Source organism: Brachyistius frenatus, unplaced genomic scaffold, assembly GCF_029030835.1.
Source record: "Brachyistius frenatus isolate BFR_SWC_R1_liver_20210118 unplaced genomic scaffold, ASM2903083v1 Contig_11, whole genome shotgun sequence".
Taxonomy (NCBI): Eukaryota; Metazoa; Chordata; class Actinopteri; family Embiotocidae; genus Brachyistius; species Brachyistius frenatus.
Window position 1 is genome coordinate 3,493,960 of NW_027210610.1, and position 21,843 is coordinate 3,515,802.

The following is a 21,843-nucleotide window of genomic DNA, read 5'->3' on the forward strand; positions in this document are numbered from 1 at the left end:
AGTAGGACATTCGAATGTATCATCTGTAAAGTGCCTTGAAAAATCTCTAAAATCTCAATTTGAAATGTTGTGTGTGGGCGGATAATTCCCCAAAGCCCATCTTCATCTGCGCCTAGCTGGTTGATTTTCACGCAGCCAGAAGGATTTGTCTCCAACCATGGTGCAGAAATAGAACAGAAAAGATACTCATCCAGCTGGTTTGTTCAGATTGAGATTAAAAAAAAAGAAAAGAATGTTTAGGCCGACATCGGGACCGTGACTGACACACCCTGCAGGAGAAATTAAATAAATTCCACCTACTTTAAGACAAAATAACAAATAAGTCTAAACTGAAAAAAGACATTGTAAAAGATGTTGTCATGGGATTTGAAGGAGTAAAAAAAAAATAGGACAGAATTCAGCAGTCTGTAAAAGAAGTTTGCCTATTAACAAACCTGCAAAAATACACCTCGACGTGAATTCTGTCCCCAAGAACTCTCCACTGAACGTCTGCTTTATATTTTATTCAGAAAAAAGAGCTCTGGAAAAGTATCTTTTCCAAGTCCTTCCTTCAGTCATTCCCACAATCACCACACTCCTTACCAGAGCTCAGACCAGAAAAGTGACATTAGACCGCTCTGTGCAGGTGCTAATGTGAGGATTAAGCAGAGATTAAGACTCTTCTTAATTCTATTAAGAATTACTTCTGAATGTATAAGCCTATGATCTGCCAATGGAGCGGTTCCAACAACCTATACAAATAAGAATTTGATTGCAAAAAATTCCTGATAAATTACATTTGTGATTACCAAAGAAAAACGACATACTGTGTGGTAAATGGAGGAGCTTCGTATTTATTGGTTTTTGAGCATACAAAATTACAGTGCACATGTAATCAGTGTTATAGTATAGCTCATAATGCAATCACAACATTTATAACAGAAAGATTCACACATTCACAGAATGACTATAGTGTCAGAAATGCAATATCACCCCTCCTCCCCCTTTTAGTTTTCAGATGGTTCAGTCCAAAGCAAAAAGGCAAGGAAGGGGATGAGCAAGTGAAGGACTTTGAAGTGAAGCTGTGATTTAAACTGAAAAAACAAAGATGAAGAAAGTTATGAGGCAGCAATAACTGGGGAAGAATGTGACAAAATATGTGATTCAAACCATCCATGTATAATATAATGCAATTTGACAAGAAAGTGGAGACTTTATGGTGTCTATAGAATTATTTGAAATAGCATATAGAACTGCAAGTTATAGACAGTGACACAAAAACTAAACAGTTCCTCACAAAGTCATTAATGTATTTATTGTAAATGGAGCAGCGGATTTATAATTTCCAAATTTCATTAATTTGTCATTACAATAACCAATTTCCTTTTTTTTAAATTGAAGTATCTATTTTAGCATAATATCATGGCCCGACTTATTAGAGTTGTACAAAACTTATTTTCTGTTTTCCCTATTAGTCTGATTCTGGTTAGACTTCATAAATTTCAGCTTTTCTCTTCTAATGAACTCACATTTATGGTTATCTGTGGTTGAAATTAGTAAAGCAATCTGACAAATTAAAAAAAATGAAAAATAAAACTCTTAATTAGAAAATGTGTATGTAACATCCCACTCTTAACTGGCAGTGACTTAGAAGCACTATGGCTATCTGTTTTGTTGTTTTGACAGATTGTTATTCTGGTTTACAGGCACTGAGAGTAAAACCACAGATTGTATATTTTACTGTTGGTGTATTCTGGGGGAAAAAAAAAAAAAAATCTATGTTCATAGTTTGTAGCAATTTGTGTGAACTTACATTTTGTAAAGATGTATTTCATTATGTATTATGATACCTCAGACAGAGTTTTTATACAGGCCTGGAAGGCATCTATCAGATCTTTACAGTCCTCTACTCCCTTCTCTCTGACACTGAAACACAAAGCCAGATTTACTAAACACACTTGTCACTCTGCTCTCTAACACACAAGGTTACAACTTTGCTCATGCAAATTACATGTAAATATGGAGACATGTAAAACAAATGAAAACATCCAAAGCTACATCACCTGATTCTGTCTCTATCTCTATCTCTACTACATCTGAGGGATTATTCCAGTGTAGCCCGATAATAATGCATTTCAACTCAAACCTCCACCACGGGTGAGTAATCTGCACAGCAGCTCGACTGACACTAATCACTGCTGCACGTGGACATACACCAAATATCTGTGGCTTCTTGCATGCACGTAACATGAACCAACAGCCTGGAATGTACCGGCCCTCTGCAAGAGGTCGAGCATGTGGAAGCCTATTTTAAACCTCAGTTCTTTTTATCCCTTTATGTAGCTGTGAGGGTCCTATGTAAACATCTTTACTCATAGTCCAGTGGATTTATGGATAAATGTAAACAATTATTCAACAGTATCTCCATGTTCAACCCAAGTTAATGTGAATACACTGACCAGTATTTATAAATGCAAACCAAATGCAGTTAATTGATTTTCCTTCAGGGCACAAAGTTACACAAATATATTTTGTTCGTGCAGTGTCACGACGGCTGGAGAAAATGTACTTATTTATTTTATCATTTTTAATGTATGTACATTTGTAAAACAAAATAATAAAAAAAGAAGCATTTTCAGCATTGGTAACTGTACATCATTCCTGTCAGCACTCACCATTTGTCAACGTCCTCTTTGATAACCTGGCATGGTGCTGGCACGGCGTCATTACAGTCTGGCATTTTGACAGAAGAGAGCTGGAGTTTGTGGAGGTGTGCTGCTAAAAGAGCTGCAGTCAAGTGTGGTTACAGATAGAGATGGAGGGAAAGACCGTCAGGGAGGGAAGGAGGGAGGGAGGGAGGGAGGGGGGGGGGAAGAGAGGGACCCATGACAGTGACCTTGTATGTTAAGCTGAAGAGAGGGACAAGTCGAGGAATCTCCCGCAGAGTGATCATATGGAAGAAAATTATGCAGAAGGCAAACATTTAATTTTTAAATTTGACTTTAATTTCCAATGTTATTTATTCCAGTTTAAGTGAGTTATTTCACTTGTCCTTTTTATGTACATCAACACAGTGTTCTTAAAATTCCTTCATTCCTGTCTTTTGTTTCATTTTCCCATTAATGAATATGCAGATGGTTTATCTGGCTGAGTGGAGCCATTATGCATTACAAAGACCTCCTAATGCATCTAAAACACTCACTACAGGGGAGCTGGCAGAGGACTTTTTCCTGAAAACACACTGGAGTTCCTGACTGTGTTTTCAACTCTTGTGTTGCGTTTAGGGGTTGGGCTGAGAGTTGTAGCATTTATTTCACAAACAAAACTCTGCATTGAACAAGCCTGTAGAAATTATACAAATAATATTCTGGAAATAATCCAGAGTTTTAAGGCTTTTAAAGATAAAGCAAAAGCAGATGAAGGCAGCATTAGTGTGGTTAATCCCCACAGGGACACACTTTTTTTCTCCTTATTTTAAACTCATCCTCACTTGATTGTGTATTAACATTTCAGCGTTTTGCCATTTACCAAACACTGGGGGCTTTTATGTCCCACAGTCAAAGATTTTGTTTAATTAACCTTTACAGTTAACTCCAGCTAGTTAATTTACATGCGTGTAGACTTTTACTGAACACAAAAGGTGGTAACATCATCAAAAAATATTACAAATACCCGTTTCCTTATCAGAATAAATAATAAAATAAAAAACTTAATTTTATGGAGATTTTGACAATGCTAATACTTGATTCAACTTGATTGAAACATAGCACTAGCATGGCACAATCGAATGGCAACACCCATCCTATTTTATGATAATATATAGAAAATCAGAAACAACTTCCTATGTTTTGTTTACTCTGTGAGATACAATAGGGAAATACTCCCATGAGTTTATTAGAAGTTAGAGGTCTTCACGCTCCAGGGCTAACTGATTAACTACCCTTTTTCAGATGCAGTCACAATATTATTTTATTATGAACAGATAAGTAAATGGCTCAGCAAGGGCTTGGCTGGATTTAAAAATTATTTTCAAGGAACATCTTCCCAAATTTGCACTTTAGTGTCAACAATTACACCCCATTGATAATGACACAGGGTAAAATGTGTCATTATGGTTGATCCGGAAGTGCTTAAAATGCATCAATATAACACTAGAAGTACCAGCATGATGTCTCCACTTTGCATTTTTAGAGATTATTGCAGGTCAAAAGAAGGTATGACAGAACATGGGAAATATTTTGTAACCCATGTTTTTGCATCCATAGTGCAAAAATGGAGTATTTGCAGTGTTCCACTTACAGAATGTAAATTCACCACTAGAGGGCAACAGACACTCATATACAAACAATGAAAAATTTCTGGACAAATAAGCCTCTGGAGAGTGTATCATTATTAAACAAAGGGGATCACATTTACACTCAGCGGTGTGGACTAATTAAGATGTCTAGTCAACCTTTTTTGTAACACTTTTTTTTAAAAATTTTCTTTTACACCTTATCGTGTTTGTTCGTCGGTGGATGTGTGCTGTTTGAGACAATGACAGGTTGATAGTATGACAGTCAATTACAGGGTGGCAGAGAACCGTGATCAAGAGCAAGGCACCTCTCTGTCTCAGCACCCGGTGATCATTCCTTCTTTAATGACCATAAAATCCAGCGTGCCATCTGCTGGCGTAAAAAATGATATGCATACGGGGTCAGTCAGACAGGTTCTCCAAATAATAAGACACGCAAAAAGGTCTATGACAAGTATTGGTATGTTTAAGACGTTTGGGTGCAATACTATGATCACAGGCAGCCTAAAGGGATCGATTGTTGAATTAAGCATCTGATTGGAAACAGGAAATGTTTATGTCTGTCAAACAAGCTGCTGTAATTTGGATTGTAACATGTGCACAAGTGATCGCTGAAGGCCCATAAATCTGGTTATTACTGGATTTTTTTTTTGGCACTCGAATGCGTCTTAGCAAATCGCTGCGTTCAGGGCGAACAGGTGACTATTTTATGTAAATCAATAAGGTATCGATAAGACGAAAGTCTGGAAAAGCGAGCAGGGCCGGTTAGCAGACTGAAGGGCCGATGAATGGAGGTCACCGCAGACACTGAGTGAGTGTCGGCGGTGAGACACAAGAGAGGCAGAGAGAGAGAGAGAGAGAGGGGAGGACGGACAGCGGCGAGCCGCCTTCAAAAATGGCGTCTCCGGAGGAAAATGAGTAAAAAAAAAATATTAAAACGCGGCCTGCTTTCTTTTTACACTTCCTCCTTCGGCGTTTTTTTGTGAGGGTTGTTTTTTTTTGTTTGTTTTTTTTTCTTTTCCGTACTCCTGTTGATATTTCTCCAACGTGAGCAACCACGTCGTCGCTTTTACTTGAATGACCCCGAAAAAAAAAAAACCAACCAAACAAAAAACAAAAACAACCGAGAGTATTTTTTTTTAATTTTTTTTTTTTTTAGGGGGAAATAAAAGCAGCTGTTTTATTTTGATGCGTCGTTACTGACAGCTAGCATCTGCTGCTAGCCTTACAGCTCTGCTCCGGACAGGAGGAGGAGGGGGAGGAGGAGGAGGAGGGGGACGATTTGCATGCAAAGGAGGAAAAGAAAAAAAAAAGGATTTTTTTTTTTGTTGTTGTTGTTGTTGTTGTTGAAACTGGGGATTTCTCCGCTCGTCCGTGGGGAGTGATCGCTAAACACAACGTGGCCTGTCGATCGCAATCCTTTTTTTTTTTTTTTCTTCTAGCGCTAGCAGCGAGCTGTAGCCCGAAAAAACTAGCCTGAAGAAAGGGGAGGAGAGACGGGGCGAAAAAAAGGGACGCATTCAAGTCAAATGTTTATCAGCAATTCGCCCATCACCGGCCAAATCCGCGGCATCTCTTCATCATGACCGGGACCGATTTCAGGCGAAATCTGCGTTCGTGGAAATGATAGACGTGAAAGGAAAAGGAGAAAGCCTGGCTTTTTTTGGAGGTGGTTGGATTATAAACCCGTAGACCCCCCTCTTTTTGCATCCAGCTTTCTCCTCCTCCCCTCCATTTCTCTTTCAATATGCTGTTTTCCACTCCTGAGGACTTGCTTATGAAACCGGGGAAAATAGCCTGAAAACGAGAACGGGAAAGACTGGATTTCTTCTTTTTTTATTATTTTTATTATTATTATTATTATTATTCCCGTGATCTGCCCTGCGACGTCGCTTTCATCCTCATCGCACACACTGTTACCGACACATTAAATGGATAGAAATTACCCGGGAACAGGATTTGGGGATTTGGGCGCAGGAGCAGGATGGAGTTACGAGAGATCGGCAAAAGCAAGGTATGCATTGGATTCAGAGACAATGTGCATGCATCGCTGGTGCTTTTTTTTGCAGGGCACGATGTGACCCCATGTAAACAAATTGTCGCCGTCGGCTTCATATCTAGCGCCATGCCTTTGCCATTATGTGTAGTGCATTGTCATCCGAACAGTTGCATAGTAATAATCTTATAAACGGGGATGGATGAGTGAGTGTCGTGGGGGTGGGCGGGGTGGAGAAAGGAAAAGGTTGGGGATATGAATTGAATGTGGTTGACAGACGTGGGTTTTTTTTTTTTTTTTTTTTTTTGGTAGATAGACCTGGCCGGGTGGGGGAGGGTGGTGGTGGTGGTGGTGGAGGAGCTGGTGGTGGGGGGGTGTCTGGAGTATCTCCATAGGAATTATTGTTCCCTGTGTGTGCCTGGACAACAGACCCTGAGAGATGAATTCACGAGATTGATAGGGAACTGCGAGGAGTGCAGACGCAGCAAACCCCACCACCACCACCACCACCACCACCCCCCTCAATCACAAGCAAGCCCCCCTGACAGATATCAACAAGATGAAGTGATGCATATTCAACCCAGAGGATACATTTAAACTGAAACAAGTCGCTACATTGTAAAGAAAACAGGAAATCTTTTAAGTACACACACACACACAAAAAAAAGACAAGAGATTTTGGCTGCATCTTGTCCAAAGCGTGATCCAGATAATGTGGTGGTGGCTTGTGTGCTCATTTACATAATGAAATTTGTGCCAAATTCCTCTTGCAACAACAACAAAAAAAAATATGAAATGATAATAATAACAGTAAAGCCAGGTTGAATGAAGGTGGTGATGAATATCGCCTGGACTGTGTAAGATAAAACACTGCCTTTTTAAAAAAAATATATATATTATTTTTTTTTTTTTAGCCTCAGTTTAGCCTGCGAGCTAGCGTTATGCTGCAGGGAAGTCAGCCGAGGCCTGTGCACGCTAACGGCATAACCTCTCTTGTAGTTGTGCATATTGTGATATTTGAACTCCGATTCAGCTGCCTTGTTCACACTCAAAAGCCACCGTGCCCATTTTTTTTTTTTTTTTGGGAGGGGGTGGGGGGGTGAAATAACATTTGAGCTAACGAAACGTGGCTAGTTGCTGGTGTTCGCACGCAGCTTTAGCATGCATTTGCGTCGCCTTGCACCACCCAGCTGTTAGCTCCATCAACATAATGAGCGGTAACAGGAATAGTCATGGTTTTGTCTTTGGTAAAAAAAAAAAAAAACAACTGAGGAAACTGTATCCCCCCCCACCACCCCCAATTGGCCCAGTTCTGCTCTTTGGTTTCCAATGCTTTATTTATACGCAGGACTGGCCTTGCAGTTTGGGCCTAGTCCCTGCATTTCTACCGTAGCTTACTGTGCAGTTGCTGCCAGGCGGTGCTTACCAGCAAGCAGAAGAAAAGCGAGCACGTTATCTGGCCAGCCAGGCAGCCAACGCATTTCAGCTGTCTTTTGTAGAGCAAAAAAAAAAAAAAATCCTGCAGCTGGAAACTCTTAAGAGTTGAAAAAGGAGTTAGTTTGAGGTGTACATTTTCAAATGATGTGCTGTTAGGTCTCGTGGTTCAATTGTAATCACTGCAAATTAAGCATCCCTTTTATTTGTGCATGCTACTTGTACTGTTGGTTTGAAAAGATTTTTTTTTTTTCCTTTAGAAAAATGTACTTTGGTACAATGACCAAGTTTGTAATTCTTAAAGAATTAATTGGACTCATCAGTGATTTTTTTTTTTTTTCACTTGTAGGCTACTGCTTAAATATGGAGACCAAACTAATATACAGCCTGATGTTGACATGGGATGTGTGGATTTTTTTTTCTTTTTTTTTTAATTAAAAAACAATTTACTTGCATGTCAAATATTGTGTCTTTTAAAAGTGACTCAAGCTCTTTTGAGTCTTTTCTCAAGGGTCACATTTTGGTAACAGATTAGGTTTATGCAAATGTATCCCTGAAATTAATGACACTTCACTATCCCCCACTCCCCTTTATTTTTTCCTCTAGTCTTGTATACGGGAGTTCCCGATCATCACACCCTGAGTCTGAGCTCCTTCACCGACAAGCCTACGCCACCCCACACCCCCTGCAGGGCTATGCCACCAATCACCACCCAGGGAGCTCTGGCCAAGGCGGGGCTTGGGGAGCAGCTGGACGGAGTTTGGGTAAGATAAATGTCATACCTTCCATGTCACCAACATAAGGGGCCCCGGCAATGAATTATTGTGTCTGTCCATGCTGGCCATGGTAGATGATAGTCATTGAAAAATGTGCGCATTATAGCTCAATTGAGTCAAAGCCCTGCATCGGAAAACCAGAGTTCCTTCTCCTACAGTTTTGCCAGTGTCTCATGGATTGTTTTTAGCAACAGTGATTCATGTACCGATAGGTACACAAGGAACTTCTGACATTCTGTTGCAGCAAGCTCACGAAGTAATCTTAGAGAGGTTGAAGAATAAGTCTCGATCCCACAGTTCTTTCTGTTATGTATTTCTTTTTCTTAATGTGTACACGTGTGCAACTAGTTGTCGATATTTGCATTCCTAATCAATTTATCAATTTTCATTGTTCTGTATTTTCCTTCCTAAAGGTCTGTCGGGGCTTTTCGACACTGGCCTGCACCATGCCAGCCCCTCTGCCCCTGACGCCTCAGTCATGAATCTGATCTCAGCCTTGGAGTCCCGGGGTCCCCAGCCTCCACCCTCCGCCTCCTCCCTTCTCTCCCAGTTCCGCACGCCTTCCTGGCAGACAGGTGGGGCTGTGTTCGATCTTCCCTGATGTGTTGACATTCAAACAGGCCCAACAGTCAATATGACATTTTAAAAAAAAAAACTCCCAATGTTTGGCTGCATTGTTATTCTGACGGTGTTAGCATGTGTGCATTTTCATAAAGAATTTAAGCATTTGATTGTACATGTTGATAGTCTCCCTTTTGAATACTTTTAAACATTCTTTTTTGTTTTCATAATTCATTTTTAGTAGATTTTTAGATTTAAATGAGAGCTTGATGGTTACTGAGTAATTTTGCAATGTCTTCCTTTTCCTAACAGCGATGCACACGCCTGCTCCTCCTGAACTATTCATCTCTGGAGCCCTTCCTGGCTCTGGCTCCTTCCCCTCCTCCTCGGCTCTATCAGCCTACCAACATCCAGCATCCTTCTCCAGCCGCTCTTTCCCTGCTGGCTCCCTTTCCCTCCAGGACACACCTACGTTTAGTCCCACATCCAATGGCCTGCTCTCCCCACATGACCCCCTAATACACATCAAAGCCCCTTCCCAGTCAAGCCTGGGTTTTGATAGACTCCTGTCCTCACAGGGTGCTGCTGCGGCTGCCTACAGGGGCAGCCAGGATCCGACGGGTGCCACATCAGCCCAGGCGTCCTCTGCCAGGCACCTGCAGTCACACCAGTTCAACCTGCTGTCATCACAGCTACAGGATCAGTCCTCCCAGCTGTATAATCCATCGGTGTTTTCCTCAGCCCAGCCCCAGCCTCAGTCCCAGTCCCAGTCTAACTCAGCTCAGGAGAGGGCCGTGCCCCGGCAGGACAGTGTTATCAAGCACTACCAGCGGCCCACGCCAGCTCAGTCGCAGCTCTCGTCCTCTGCAGCCCACTCTCTGCAGCACTACCTCAGCTGTGGAGGGGCGGGGTACCAGCAGATTGCCACCCACCACAGGCATGCTGGCCTCTCTTGCAGCCCACTGGGTGACCAGAGCCCCTCATCTGACCACAAGCCCCCCTCTCGCACTGAGCAGTATCGTCCAATCATCCAGCCCCCCTATTCCTCTTCCTCCTCCTCCTCGTCTTCTTCCTCAGCCGGGAAAGGTACCAAAAGCAGCTCCAGCAGTGGCTATTCTTCTGGCAGTTCGGCGTCATCCTCAAGAACTCCTCACACACCCCCTTCTGCTTCCTCTACCTCCTCTTCCTCCTCTTCATCTTCTGCCACCTCTGGAGCTCATCCTTCCAACTCAATACCTACGTCCAGCTCCAGTGCAGCTCCTTCCAGGCAGCAGCCACCCCCTCAGCCGGCTCCGCCTCCCCCGGCTCCTCAGCAGCAGCAGCAGCCCCCTGCCACTTCCTCTTCAGCTCCCCAGTCTCTCCCCAAATCCTGCCTATCGGGCTATGGCTCTCCTGTGCCCCCAGGGAAGACATCCAGCTCTGCTCTTACTGGTCAGACCCCACCCCAGCAACAGACACAGTCATATTCCCCCAATCAGCCCCCTCCATCCCACCTGGCTCAGTCCTACGGAGGCTTCAGTTCACCACAAGCCCAAGACCTGAGCTCAGGTACCGGTGGCAAAGGCTATGGGAGTTTAGGAGGGCGAAGCCAGTCATACTCCACTGATATATATGGAACTGATTCTGCTTATGGATCACTCCCCTCCTCTCTAGGTGGAGCTGGAAGCCCATCACTAGGCTACGGAGCCCCAGGTCACTCACCGGCCCTTTTAAGATCAAGCGGTTCATCGGGTAGTGGAGCATCCGGAGGAGGAAGCAGCAGCGGCACTGGGAGTGGGAACTCTGGGTCAGGAGGAGGAGCAGGAAACAGTATGACCAATGAGAGAGGCGGAGGAGGTAGTGGTGGAGGGTCTTATCATATTCCAGACTCCAGCCCTTCCCCATCAGGCAACTCAGGCATCATCCGTCCGGGGTTGCACTCCCCAGTGCCCACCTGCCCCACTCAGTCTCCAGGCGGTGCAGGCTCGAACAAATATATTTCCTCAGTTCTCTCTCCCACTTTTCTAGCCTCCCCCCAGGCCTTCCCCGACACCAGAGGCCCCAGCTCCCAACCTCAGTCCTACCACTCCACCTCCTCTAAAACAAAGGCGGACACTTCCATGCTAGGCGTGGGCTCTCAGAGATCCCAAGAGGAAGTAGATGATGACGATGAGTTCTTGATTCAGCACCTGCTGCAAGCCCAAGCAAGTCCTTCTCCTCAGGCTGCTCATCATCATCCTCAACAGCAACCCCAACAAACATCTCAACAAACACAACCTCAGCCCCAGTCAGTACCCCCAACCAGTGATTCAGGCAAAGGGATGAGCTACGACATGGGTAAGACTTCTGAGGAGAGGTACCACCCCCAGAGTGTCATACGCACCCACAGTGCCACATCCACTGCTGGAGTGGGAAATGCAGGTTCTGGAGGGTCCATCTCAGGGCTTGAGAACCAGTTGGAGATGTCGCTAAAGAAACAACAGCAACAACATCAACAACAACATCATCATCAACAACAACAGCAGCAGCAGCAAAGGAACGAGCGATCTGTTGGAAGCAGCAGGAGCAGTGGAGGGAGAGGCAGCGCTGAACAAGTGCACTCCCACCTCCATCACCACGACAGCCTCGGCTCAGTTGTCCACTATGGCCGGGGTGACCCGTATTCCCAGCACTCCCTCGCCCCCCAACACTCCTCACATAGTCAGCATGTATCCTCACACTCGCAGATACCACCCCACTCCCAGATGGAGCTCCAGAAGAAGCCGCAGGAGCGTGCAGAAATTCCTTATCCCCGGAAAACCCCAGAGGTCCAGCAACAGCATTCCCAGTCTCAAGCGGCCACGTCCCTCATGGACTCGCCCACCGATCAGTCCCGTCAGCCGCCACATCTGCTCCAGTCAGTGCTGTCCCACACCACCCGCAACAAACTGGAGCCTCATCGGCAACACCAACAGCATCACAAAATGGACTCCCACCAACCGCATCAGCAACACCCAAAAATGGATTCTCATCAGCATCAACAGCACCATAAAATGGACTCTCATCCCCAACAGCAGCAGCACTCTATTAGCCAACAACAAGCTGTGATGGAAAGCGCTGGTGGGAGACTCGGCTCAGGTAAACATCAGGCTCAGTCGCAGTCCCAAACCACCCAGCTCCAGCTTCAGCTGCAGTCCCAAGCTTTGGAGGTGGCAGCAGCTCACTACAACCATGGGCCACATCAGCACGAGCAGAGCCAAGTTAAACAAAGCTCGGTGGTCTCCTCCTTGGACATGCTGGAGCGCTCCCTTTCTCAGACGTCCAGCACAGACGTTGCTGTCGCAGAAGACAGACATGGTGGACCAGGCAGCGCAGGAAGGAGCGGAGGTAGCAGTGAGCGCCACAGACAGCAGCAGCAGCAGGAGCAGCAACAGCAACAGCAGCAGCAGCAGCAGAGGCAGCATCCACCGCACCATCAGCCGCAGCAAACCCACCACTCGCAGCAACACTCGGCCTCTGAGCTCCACTCTTTCCTTACAGAGCCCGATATTGGCTTGTCCACCCCGTCTCACATGCACCATCTTTCGCAGCACCACGCGCAGCAGCAACAACAGCAGCACCCGACTTCCCAACACCAACAAACCCACTCTCACCACCCTCACCCTCACCACATACCCCCACCTCCTACTTCAGCCCACTCGCAGTCTCAGTCTGACCCGCAGCAGCCGCTCACAAGCCAGCTCACCCCTCAGCAGAGCCAACTGGACCAACAGCGCTCAGACCAGCACCAATTTGACACCGTCAGCCCAGTGGAGAAAGCAGACCAGAACCAACAAAGTAATCGCTTTGTACCCTTAACTTCTATCTGCTTCCCAGACTCCCTCCTTCAGGACGAGGACCGCTCCTTTTTTCCAGGAATGGAAGACATGTTTTGTGCCGAGGACTACAAGTCCAGCTGTGCTGGTGGTGCAGGACCGGGGCAGGAGGAGATGAATGAAAGCCACACCGGGCAAGAGGGAATGGACTCTATGAAAAATGCACAGAGTGCAGGTGGAGCTGGGGGAGGTAGTGGAGCTAGCTATGACATAATGGGTCACCATGGTGGAGATCAGGGTTATGAACCATACTGCCATGGCCTGGAAGAACCCAGCAACAACACCATGACTCTGGATCTAGACTCCCTTAAAACGCATGAGCTTCCTTCCACTGTCAACACCGAGCAGCTTGGACTGATTCAGTCCCAGGCCCCAGCGATGGGTATGGGCTCCAATACTGCTGGTCCAAACAACTCTGGAGCCAAACTGTCCTCTGGGCCTGGAGGAACTAGCACAGGAGCTGGTTCTGGAGGCCTCCAGTCTCCGATTTTCTGCTCATCACGTCCTAAGAAGCTCCTCAAGTCCAGCTCTTTCCACTTGTTAAAGGAGCGCAGGGATCCCAACACACTGCCTAAGAAAAGTTACGCTCAAGAATACGAGTTTGAAGATGATGAGGATAAAGCGGATCAGCCAGCTGACATCCGGTTGAACAGCCGGAGGCTCCCGGACCTATTGCCAGATTTGGTGTCCAGCTGCAGAAAGGGAGGAGGAGGAAGTGGATCTCTCAGCCCTTTAATGGGTGACATTGATTTCTACCACTCCTCTGGCTACTCATCTATGGGTTCACACTCCCTTATGCCTCCAGATGTACCCAAGAAGAGAGGCCGGAAGCCCACCAGGCCCAAAAGAGAGGGTCCCCCGAGGCCAAGAGGCAGACCTCGCATCCGCCCCATGCCTGAGCCCTACACCCCACGAGGCATGCTGGGGGAGATGGGTGGAACAACAGTAGGCGGGGGATTCACCGTGGAGGGACGAGGAAGGGGTCGGGGCCGCGGAAGCCGAGGCAGAGGAGGAAGGAGGGAGGATATGTACATGGAAATGAGCGGCAAGGAGCAGGATCAGATGCACCACCATCACCTCCAGCAGCAGCAGCAGCAGCAGCTCCATCACCAACCCCAGCAACAGCAACACGAGCCTATTCCACCTCTCAAGGTCAGTTGCATTCTGTCAAAAAAAGGCTTGGGAAATTTTGAACACAGGTTAGATGCTAATAAATGTAAAAACAAACGGCTAAACGCGTCCTGTGGTAGCCTTTGCAAAACCACAGATAAAAGAAACGTGTCATGTTTTGCTCAGCCTCTTTATCAGCTTTGTTAAAATGCGAACATTTTAAAATGAATGAATCTTGGCTTTCTACACTTTCCGATATATCACTACATCCAGGCAAAAACCTTTTTAATATTTCTGTTGTCTTTTGTTTCGTTTCAGATCAAGTTACCAATCGGTACCCTGTCCTCCTCCGATGCCTTGCTGAGGACAGACTCGTTGTCTGGCACGGACCCTGCTTTGTCAGACGGCTCAGTTGGCTCAGCTCCCTCCCTTGGTTTAAGTCCTGGACCCCCCTGCAGCACTGAAAGCACCAGAAGTCAGGACAAGAAACAGAAAAGCCAGATGATGAGTGAAGGAGTGGATGAAGAGGGGCTGGAGGAAAGGGTAACGGCTACAGGATTATATCCTTGCTACACTGAGCAGAGAATGCTTAAAATTGCATGAGGCTGAAATTTAAATGGATATAATTCAAGCTCATGGCTTGATAGTTGTGGAGGTATTTGAACTTATTTAATTCTTTCTTTTGTGTTTCTCCTAGGGGGATGAGAAGGACTCTGAGTCCAAAGCTGGTTTCGTCGCTTCATTCTTGGACTTCCTCAAGACAGGGAAGAGACCTCCAGGCTTGGACATCTCACCGGGAATGGAACCAGACAATGGCGAAACTTCACCTTGTAAATCGGGGGGTCTGCGCCCACTGTCTCCCGCACCTCCTCCTCCGCCGCCGCCACCTCCATTCGGGGATGGCGAAGGGAATGGGGGTCTGGCTCTGGGCAACTGCCCCAGCCCCAAGCGCTTAGAAGACGAGCTAAAGAGGAACTTGGAGACATTGCCTTCTTTCTCCTCCGACGAGGAGGACTCTGTTGGAAAGAACCAGGACCTGCAGAAGAGCATCTCCTCGGCCATTTCTGCTCTGTATGACACTCCTCAGCTAAACTCAAACATCCAGACCCCGCTACCTCCTTCACCTCCTCAGCCTCAGACTCAGCCCGCTCAGGGACCTCTGACCCCCACACTGCAGCCCCCCACGCTTAGCCCACAGCCTCCCATGCATACCCCCCACCCTCAGCCCCAGTCCAACGAACCGGACATCCTTCAGCCAGAGGACGGACACATGGCCGAGAACAAGGAGGAGGAAGAGGAAGAGGAGGAGGAGGAGGAGGAGGAGGAGAATGAGGAGGAAAGAAGCACAGGAGGGGATGAAGAGAGCGATGTAACGGAAGAGAGAGAACCACAGCTGGAAACCCTGGGTGCCCCGAAGCTTGATGGTAAGACGGGGAGTTGGCTTGTTGGCTTAAGAAAATTAATATCCTATTATGCATTTATAAAAAGATAATTTTTGTTTAAATTTGCTTTTCGTGCCCCTCTTTTCATCTAGCTCCTCTCCCCGAAATTCCTGCAGAACCCGCAACTCCTGAACCTCCATCTGCCCCTCCGTCACCTGCCTCGTCCTCCTCTCCTTCTCATTCCCCCCTCCCTCCACTCTCCCTCCCCTCCCCCTTACCGCCGCAAGAACAAGAACAACAACAGGAGGACTCTCAGCCTCCGAGCCCTGTCGCTCCCACCTCCTCCCCCTCCCCATCACCTCCTCCCCCCCCTGCCACTGTCACTCAGCCTGCCACTCCTCCTCCTCCGGCGTCCCCTCCTCCTCCTCTTCCCCCGCCTTCAATGCAGAAGGAGTCTCCCATGCCATCCCCGGAGTCCCCCGCGTCTCCCGAGGAGCCGCCAGCTCCCAAGATCACCTCGCTGCACCTCGCCCAGAAGCAGGAGGATGCCGCCATTGTTGGGGAGAGTGAGGAGGACGAGAGCGAGAGCGGAGGGGAGGGCATCTTCAGAGAGAGGGACGAGTTTGTGGTGCGCGTGGAAGACATTCGAACTCTCAAGGTATTTATGCATACGGTGTATTGACAGTTGAGAGGAATTGCATCAGTACGTTAATGCTTACGCTGCTACGTAGGTGCGACTGCAGGCTAAAGATGAGTCTCGTCTAAGATTTTGTTAAAGCCGATAGAAAAAAAAAAAAGAAAAAAAAAGCAACAGGTGCTATGTTTTGTAATGAGTTTAATCAGTTGCTATAAGTCATGCGGGTTATGCTGAACTGTGTGTTACGTGTTTGGGCGCAGCTGGCCCTGCAGACGGGCCGTGAGCCTCCACCCATCTGGAGGGTGCAGAAAGCCTTGCTGCAGAAGTTCAGCCCAGAGATCAAAGATGGCCAGAGGCAGTTCTGCGCCACAAGCAACGTGAGTTCACCTCAAGCCCTCAGTGACCTGACTACACCTACAAACTGTCATGTTTGGATGCTTTTCACAGCTCCAGCTTTAACATAAAATACTCTAGCATATGCTGTACTGTATACGTAATAGACCATAGTGGCGCATTATTGTCAAACTGTTGACACTCAAAATGTTGCTGTTGTATAATTAAATCTTTGTCCTCCTTTTTTGCCTCAGTATCTGGGCTACTTCGGAGATGCTAAGAGGAGATACCAGCGAATATATGTCAAGTTTCTGGAGAATGTCAACAAGAAGGATTATGTGCGAGTGTGCTCTCGGAGACCATGGCGCAGGGCCACACCTGCCCTCAGGTAACAACATTTTTCATCCTAAAAAAACCTTATAATCCATAATGAATTGAAAGTTACTACAAGAGATCCCAGCTTATCACTGCACTAATAGGCTGTTATTACAAGACCCAAACTCACTGTGTGAATAGATAGGGTCTGGACATGCTTCGCTGGGGTGGACGTAGACCTCGGGTCTCTTTTGAAACTATTAGAGAAGTCTTTTAACCAAGCGGTATTGAGCACCATCGACGTATGTTGCGCGACAAAACTCTCCAATCTCTACCCTCCTCCAGTGTGAGCAGAGTAGAATACCATGTTGGTAAACGGCCATTTCAGGTTTTTAAGGAAAATTTAAGGATACACGGCTATAAGGGACATTGTTCTTGCTCTAGCTTCAATTCTTTGTTATTTGCTAGCATTGCTTCAACTTTTTGTGTCGCTGCATCAAGATCCACCACTGTCGCCATTGTTAGAACTGCATTGAGAAACAAACACTTCATCAACGTCACCGCACTAACCCATCCCTGCTGGTCGGTGATGGGTTCGCCCGGTTTGTTCATAAGTGAAGATTAGATGAAGTCAAATGTTACCGCTGCGGTGGATGAGATTGATTTCAATACAGGAACTTAATTTCTGTATGTCCACAGACGGCAGTCCGTCCCCAGAATGGCCTCCCCTCCTACCACCCAGGTGCCACCGAGAGTCGTGGAGAAAGAGGAGAGAGTGGCTCCACCAGTCCAGCGTGAACAGAGGGAGAAAACAAGAACGGCAACCACCACAACAACAACGAGAGAACAACGTGAGAAAAAGGAGGCTCCAGCTGCTGTGCTCAAAGCCAAGGAGAAGGAAAGGGAGCCGGAGAGGGAGAGAGAGAAGCGAGTGCAACCGCAGCAGGAGAAAACGGAGAAACGTGGTGGGGCAGCAGAACGAGGTCGAGCGAAGGAAGACAAGAAAGCACTGGAGAGGAAGGAGAAGGAAAAGGCTGAGCGACCACCCAAGTCCAAGCCCGCCAAAGTGAAGGCGGAGCCACCGCCCAAGAAGAGGAAGAAGTGGCTGAAGGAAGTGCCCTCATCTTCGGACTCTGAATCATCGGATGAGGCGCCGAGTGAAAATGAAAGTGAGTTTTCTTCACGTTTCCATTTTTATTGAAGCGAGATTGTCGGCGGTCCATTGATTAGTTTTAAACTCTGGTTCTCGCCCACTCAGTGCCGGTGAAAGGCGGCGTGAACAACCGTGCCATGAGGGAGATGTTCAGGAGCTACGTGGAGATGCTGGTTAGCACTGCCCTGGACCCCGACATGATCCAAGCCCTGGAGGACACAGACGGTGAGAACGGCACACAGCACACACTAACCTTCCCCCGAAAAAAATGTAATTACCGGTTAAGCTTTTAAAAATGACGCGTAGGAGACAGGAATAGATGGAAAAAAAGCTCAGAAGCGGCCTGTTGTAGTGTGAGAAAGTCTCCGTAACCTAACCAGACCAGCCTGTCAGGGAGCAGGTTTTCTGCAGCTTTCATTTAAACAGTTGCATTGAAGCATTTTGATGGTATTTTCAATAGCGGGAAGTTGGGGCAGGTTGAATAAACAACACCGCCACTGACAAGCATCAGCTGCCAAGTTTTAGGTCAAAGCGTCCAGCTGGACAAACTGCCCTCACAACAGGAGAGGACTTGTTGAGCAGCCCTCATGCATATTAAGATGAATCTTTTAATAGTTTTTGAAATCCAGACAAACAAGGTGTGACGGGTTGGAGGGAAGCCCTGGGAATGCTGATAGAACAGCAGCCAGAGAGAGCCGCTTTGAATTTGCCCTTGGTATTAAAATGATTGGCAGCTATATGAATGATGACTAATGAAAACCTCCTTTACCTTGATTGGCCGTCAGATGAGCTCTACCTCCCCCCGATGAGGAAGATTGACAGCATCCTGAGCGAACAGAAGAGGAGGCTGATGAGGAGAGTCAGCATGAGCTCTCAGCACCAGGTAATCTGCCTCCAATGTGCCGCTTCTCTCTCTCTGCTCCTTTGGACTGAAATAAAATCTTTGATTGTTTTTTTCACACTGTGTTTTTTTTTTCCCCTTCATTTTCATGGATTGTTTTTTTCTTTTTTATATTTGTGGTGTAGGAAACAAATCTACTGTGAAATGGCACAGTTGTGTTTAATAAGAACAATACTACACTTGTTCATAATCTGTATCATTAATGTAAGGATTCCAATGCAGAAACAATCAGTAGATAAATTAGTTAATTAGTAAATAGAAAAAATGAATTGATAATTGATTAACTATTTAAAACATTTATTAGGAAAGAATGCCAAACATTTCTGTCTGGTAATTTGATCTTTTTTGTTGTACCAAATGAGAAATAATCAGCGTATTTATCCACTCAAACTGAAGTAAACAAATTTTGCACTTCTATTTAAAAATTATCTTTTTTTAAATATTTGTTGTTGTGCAATTGTAATGTGGCTGTTTCTAACTCTTTCCCTCCTTTCCTGCCTCTCCCTTGACAGGAGGTCCTGCACGCGTATCCCCAGATCATTGTTGACCCCCTGGACACAGGAGTGGTGAGGCTGCGGCTCAGCGGTGACGCTTACAACCGCAAGACCCTCAACAGAGTCAAGAAGACCCTGCCTAAACCACAGGTAGGCAGCGGTGACGAGTCACTGACGACCCTTCCCTGTTTAGTTATCACCATTTTAAAGAAAATACCAAGGAGTTTTCTTTTAGCGTTATACCATCTTGGAAATGTATTTAATGGGTCCTGAAATAATCATCATACAATCTACATACAGTGCCAGTTGGAAGAAACTTTCAAGCTCTGACCAGGTGATGCTGACATATGTGGATCACGTAAAATAGCCCCAAAATAGTACAAGTCAAACGCTAGAAAGTGTCAACACTGTACTGTGGCATGAGGAGAAAATAAAGGCACTGAAACCACTGCATTGACAAAATTAACCATCACTATAAAGGATGGGTGACAGAGACACCTGCTGCAAGTTTCCAAACCTGCTCCACTTTCGTTTTTTTTTTTTTTTTTTAAACCTGTAACTGAAACCTGTAACTTTTTTCTTTCTAAATCTTAAATTTTGTTCTTTTTAATCCAATCATAATCTGATTTCTTTCTTCCAGGACCTTAAACTGTCATCCGAGTCATACCGGATCTACAGTCTCTACCACTCCCTGCATCACTATAAATACCACACCTTCTTACAGTGCAAGAAAGAGGTAAGCAGGCCTGTTCCCTGTATACATCCATTTAAATGTGAAATCATCTTGGAGCTCGAGCTGCCATATGCTTTTTTTTTTTTGGCGTAGCGCCCACCTCAGTTTGGTCACAGTTGTCTGTGTTTTCACTGTTCCAGACCAACACCATAGAGCAGGCAGCTGAGGACCCAGGCCAAGAGGAAGTGGTGCAGCAGTGCATGGCCAACCAGAGCTGGCTGGACACCCTCTTCAGCTCCTTCATCGAGCTGCTCACGCTCGGCACCAAAGCCTGAGTCGACCGCATAAAGAGACAGACAGTGAATTAAAAGTAAGAGGATTTAAAAAATAGAAAAAAAGAAAACACAAAAATGGAACGAGATGGATCCTACTGTACAGCCCCCCCGACCCTCTTCAAATCTCTAAGGCCCTAGATGAACACAAGAGGGTCCGTTGATGTGACCTCGTGGCCTCTGTTTTTTTTTCTTGTTGTTGATCAATGACTAAAGAAACGTCTTACTTTGTGAGAAGGGGACCCCACCGGATTCGGGGTCACCGGAGGGTCAGGAGGGAACTGACCATTGTTGAAAAGGGAGAGAGAGAGGTGGAAGGACGAAGAGGAGGAGCCGCAACGCCAAGTCAACGGAGGAGCCACTGACATCTTGTTAACTGTGTGTCAATAGTTCAAAGAGAAACTATTACTGCTTAGTTTTTACATAAATTATTTTTTGAAAAGACTAACATCAGCTGTTGGCTTTTGAGAAGAGTGGGAGAGGGTGAGAATGCTTTTTAAAACTGCGTGTAGAGTGTGCTGTGAGCAGCGTGATCATGGACTCGTCCACGGATGGAAACATGAAATGTGTTAAATAAATGCTCTCTTGTTTCTCTCTTAATTCTGTGCTATGTGAAGGGCAGCACCAGTCAGCTCTGTGATAATATATAAACACATTTTTATTATTTATATGAGGAGGTTTTTAACTTAAACTCTCACAAGCGCTGGTTTGCTGCCCTAACATTTTAAAAACCTTTTTATTTTCCACAGGTTCAGTATACAATCATAACCCACATATCCAAGTCGTCTTCCCCTCTATACAAAAGAACAGACGTTGAGACAGAAATATTGTATCAAATACAGTGGGTGTAAAATAAAAATTTTAAAAAAGGAAGAAAAGGAAAAAAAAAAGGAGAATGGCAAAATCTATTTGAAACTTAACATTGTTGTGCTTCAGTTCAATCATCAGTCATGCAGGTGCAAAGAAAAAGAAGTAAACTATCCATTTCCCATGTGGGAACAAGGAGTATAAATAAGTAATATTTAAAGAGGAAATAGTCATTTCATTTTTATCATTTTGATGTTTGTGCATACTATGACTTATTTTGAAAACAATCTAATTTTCCATAAAAAAGGAAAAAAAAGATGTGTAAATATTGTACAGTTCTTGATGAAATTCTTTGTCCTTCTGTACATTAACTCTCCTGTATTTGAGAAACAAATAAAATCTGCAAAGAACAAATGCTTTCATTTCTGTAATTGTGTGTGTGTGTGTGTGTGTGTGTGTGTGTGTGTGTGTGTGTGTGTATAGTCATATACATCCACCTTTGTGAGGACATGACTTCCCCATTTTCTGGGGAATTAAGTTAAATCCTAGCGTTTACACCCCCAAAAACCTCAGAGGGCATCTTGCTCGGGACCCCCAGAGTCTAGGATCTCCACTGCCAGCATAATTCCCCCCCAATTATTGTTTTTTTTTTTTTTTTAATCAGGTAAAAGCTCCAGAGGTGCTCTCAAGAATGAACTGAATTTATTCTTTGTATAATGACATAGCAGGCACACGATATTATTATGCTTGTCTTAAAACGTGTCGGGGGGGGGGGGGGCTGTCTTTAATTAATGGTTTGGGGTAGGGGTTTCAATGTGTATTATGTTCATGCG

General features: G+C 45.5%; 1 protein-coding gene and 1 long non-coding RNA gene across 2 annotated transcripts; one reads left to right on the forward strand and one right to left on the reverse strand.

The window, feature by feature from the left end:
• Positions 1 to 834: 834 nt before the first annotated feature.
• On the reverse strand, positions 835 to 2,761 carry LOC138616721 (uncharacterized). The gene is made up of 3 exons (XR_011310614.1): positions 2,655 to 2,761; positions 1,793 to 1,905; positions 835 to 1,073 (listed from the first exon to the last, which is right to left on the reverse strand). It is a non-coding gene; the product is annotated as an uncharacterized lncRNA (long non-coding RNA).
• Positions 2,762 to 5,751: 2,990 nt separating this feature from the next.
• Positions 5,752 to 21,422, forward strand: prr12a (proline rich 12a). The gene is made up of 15 exons (XM_069691590.1): positions 5,752 to 6,287; positions 8,310 to 8,467; positions 8,893 to 9,054; positions 9,353 to 14,025; positions 14,302 to 14,526; positions 14,681 to 15,407; positions 15,518 to 16,023; positions 16,263 to 16,379; positions 16,590 to 16,723; positions 17,350 to 17,819; positions 17,909 to 18,028; positions 18,589 to 18,686; positions 19,217 to 19,348; positions 19,839 to 19,934; positions 20,072 to 21,422. The coding sequence occupies exons 1-15, from the start codon at positions 6,205 to 6,207 to the stop codon at positions 20,204 to 20,206; spliced, it is 7,836 nt and encodes a 2,611-aa protein (XP_069547691.1). The 5' UTR covers positions 5,752 to 6,204; the 3' UTR covers positions 20,207 to 21,422.
• Positions 21,423 to 21,843: the final 421 nt, after the last annotated feature.

Coding starts and splice junctions, on each gene's coding strand:
- prr12a (XM_069691590.1), top strand. CDS start 6,205: ATGGATAGAAATTACCCGGGAACAGGATTTGGGGATTTGGGCGCAGGA. Junction 15,408..15,517: donor GGGTGCCCCGAAGCTTGATG/GTAAGACGGGGA, acceptor CTTTTCATCTAG/CTCCTCTCCCCGAAATTCCT. Junction 18,029..18,588: donor AGCCCTGGAGGACACAGACG/GTGAGAACGGCA, acceptor ATTGGCCGTCAG/ATGAGCTCTACCTCCCCCCG.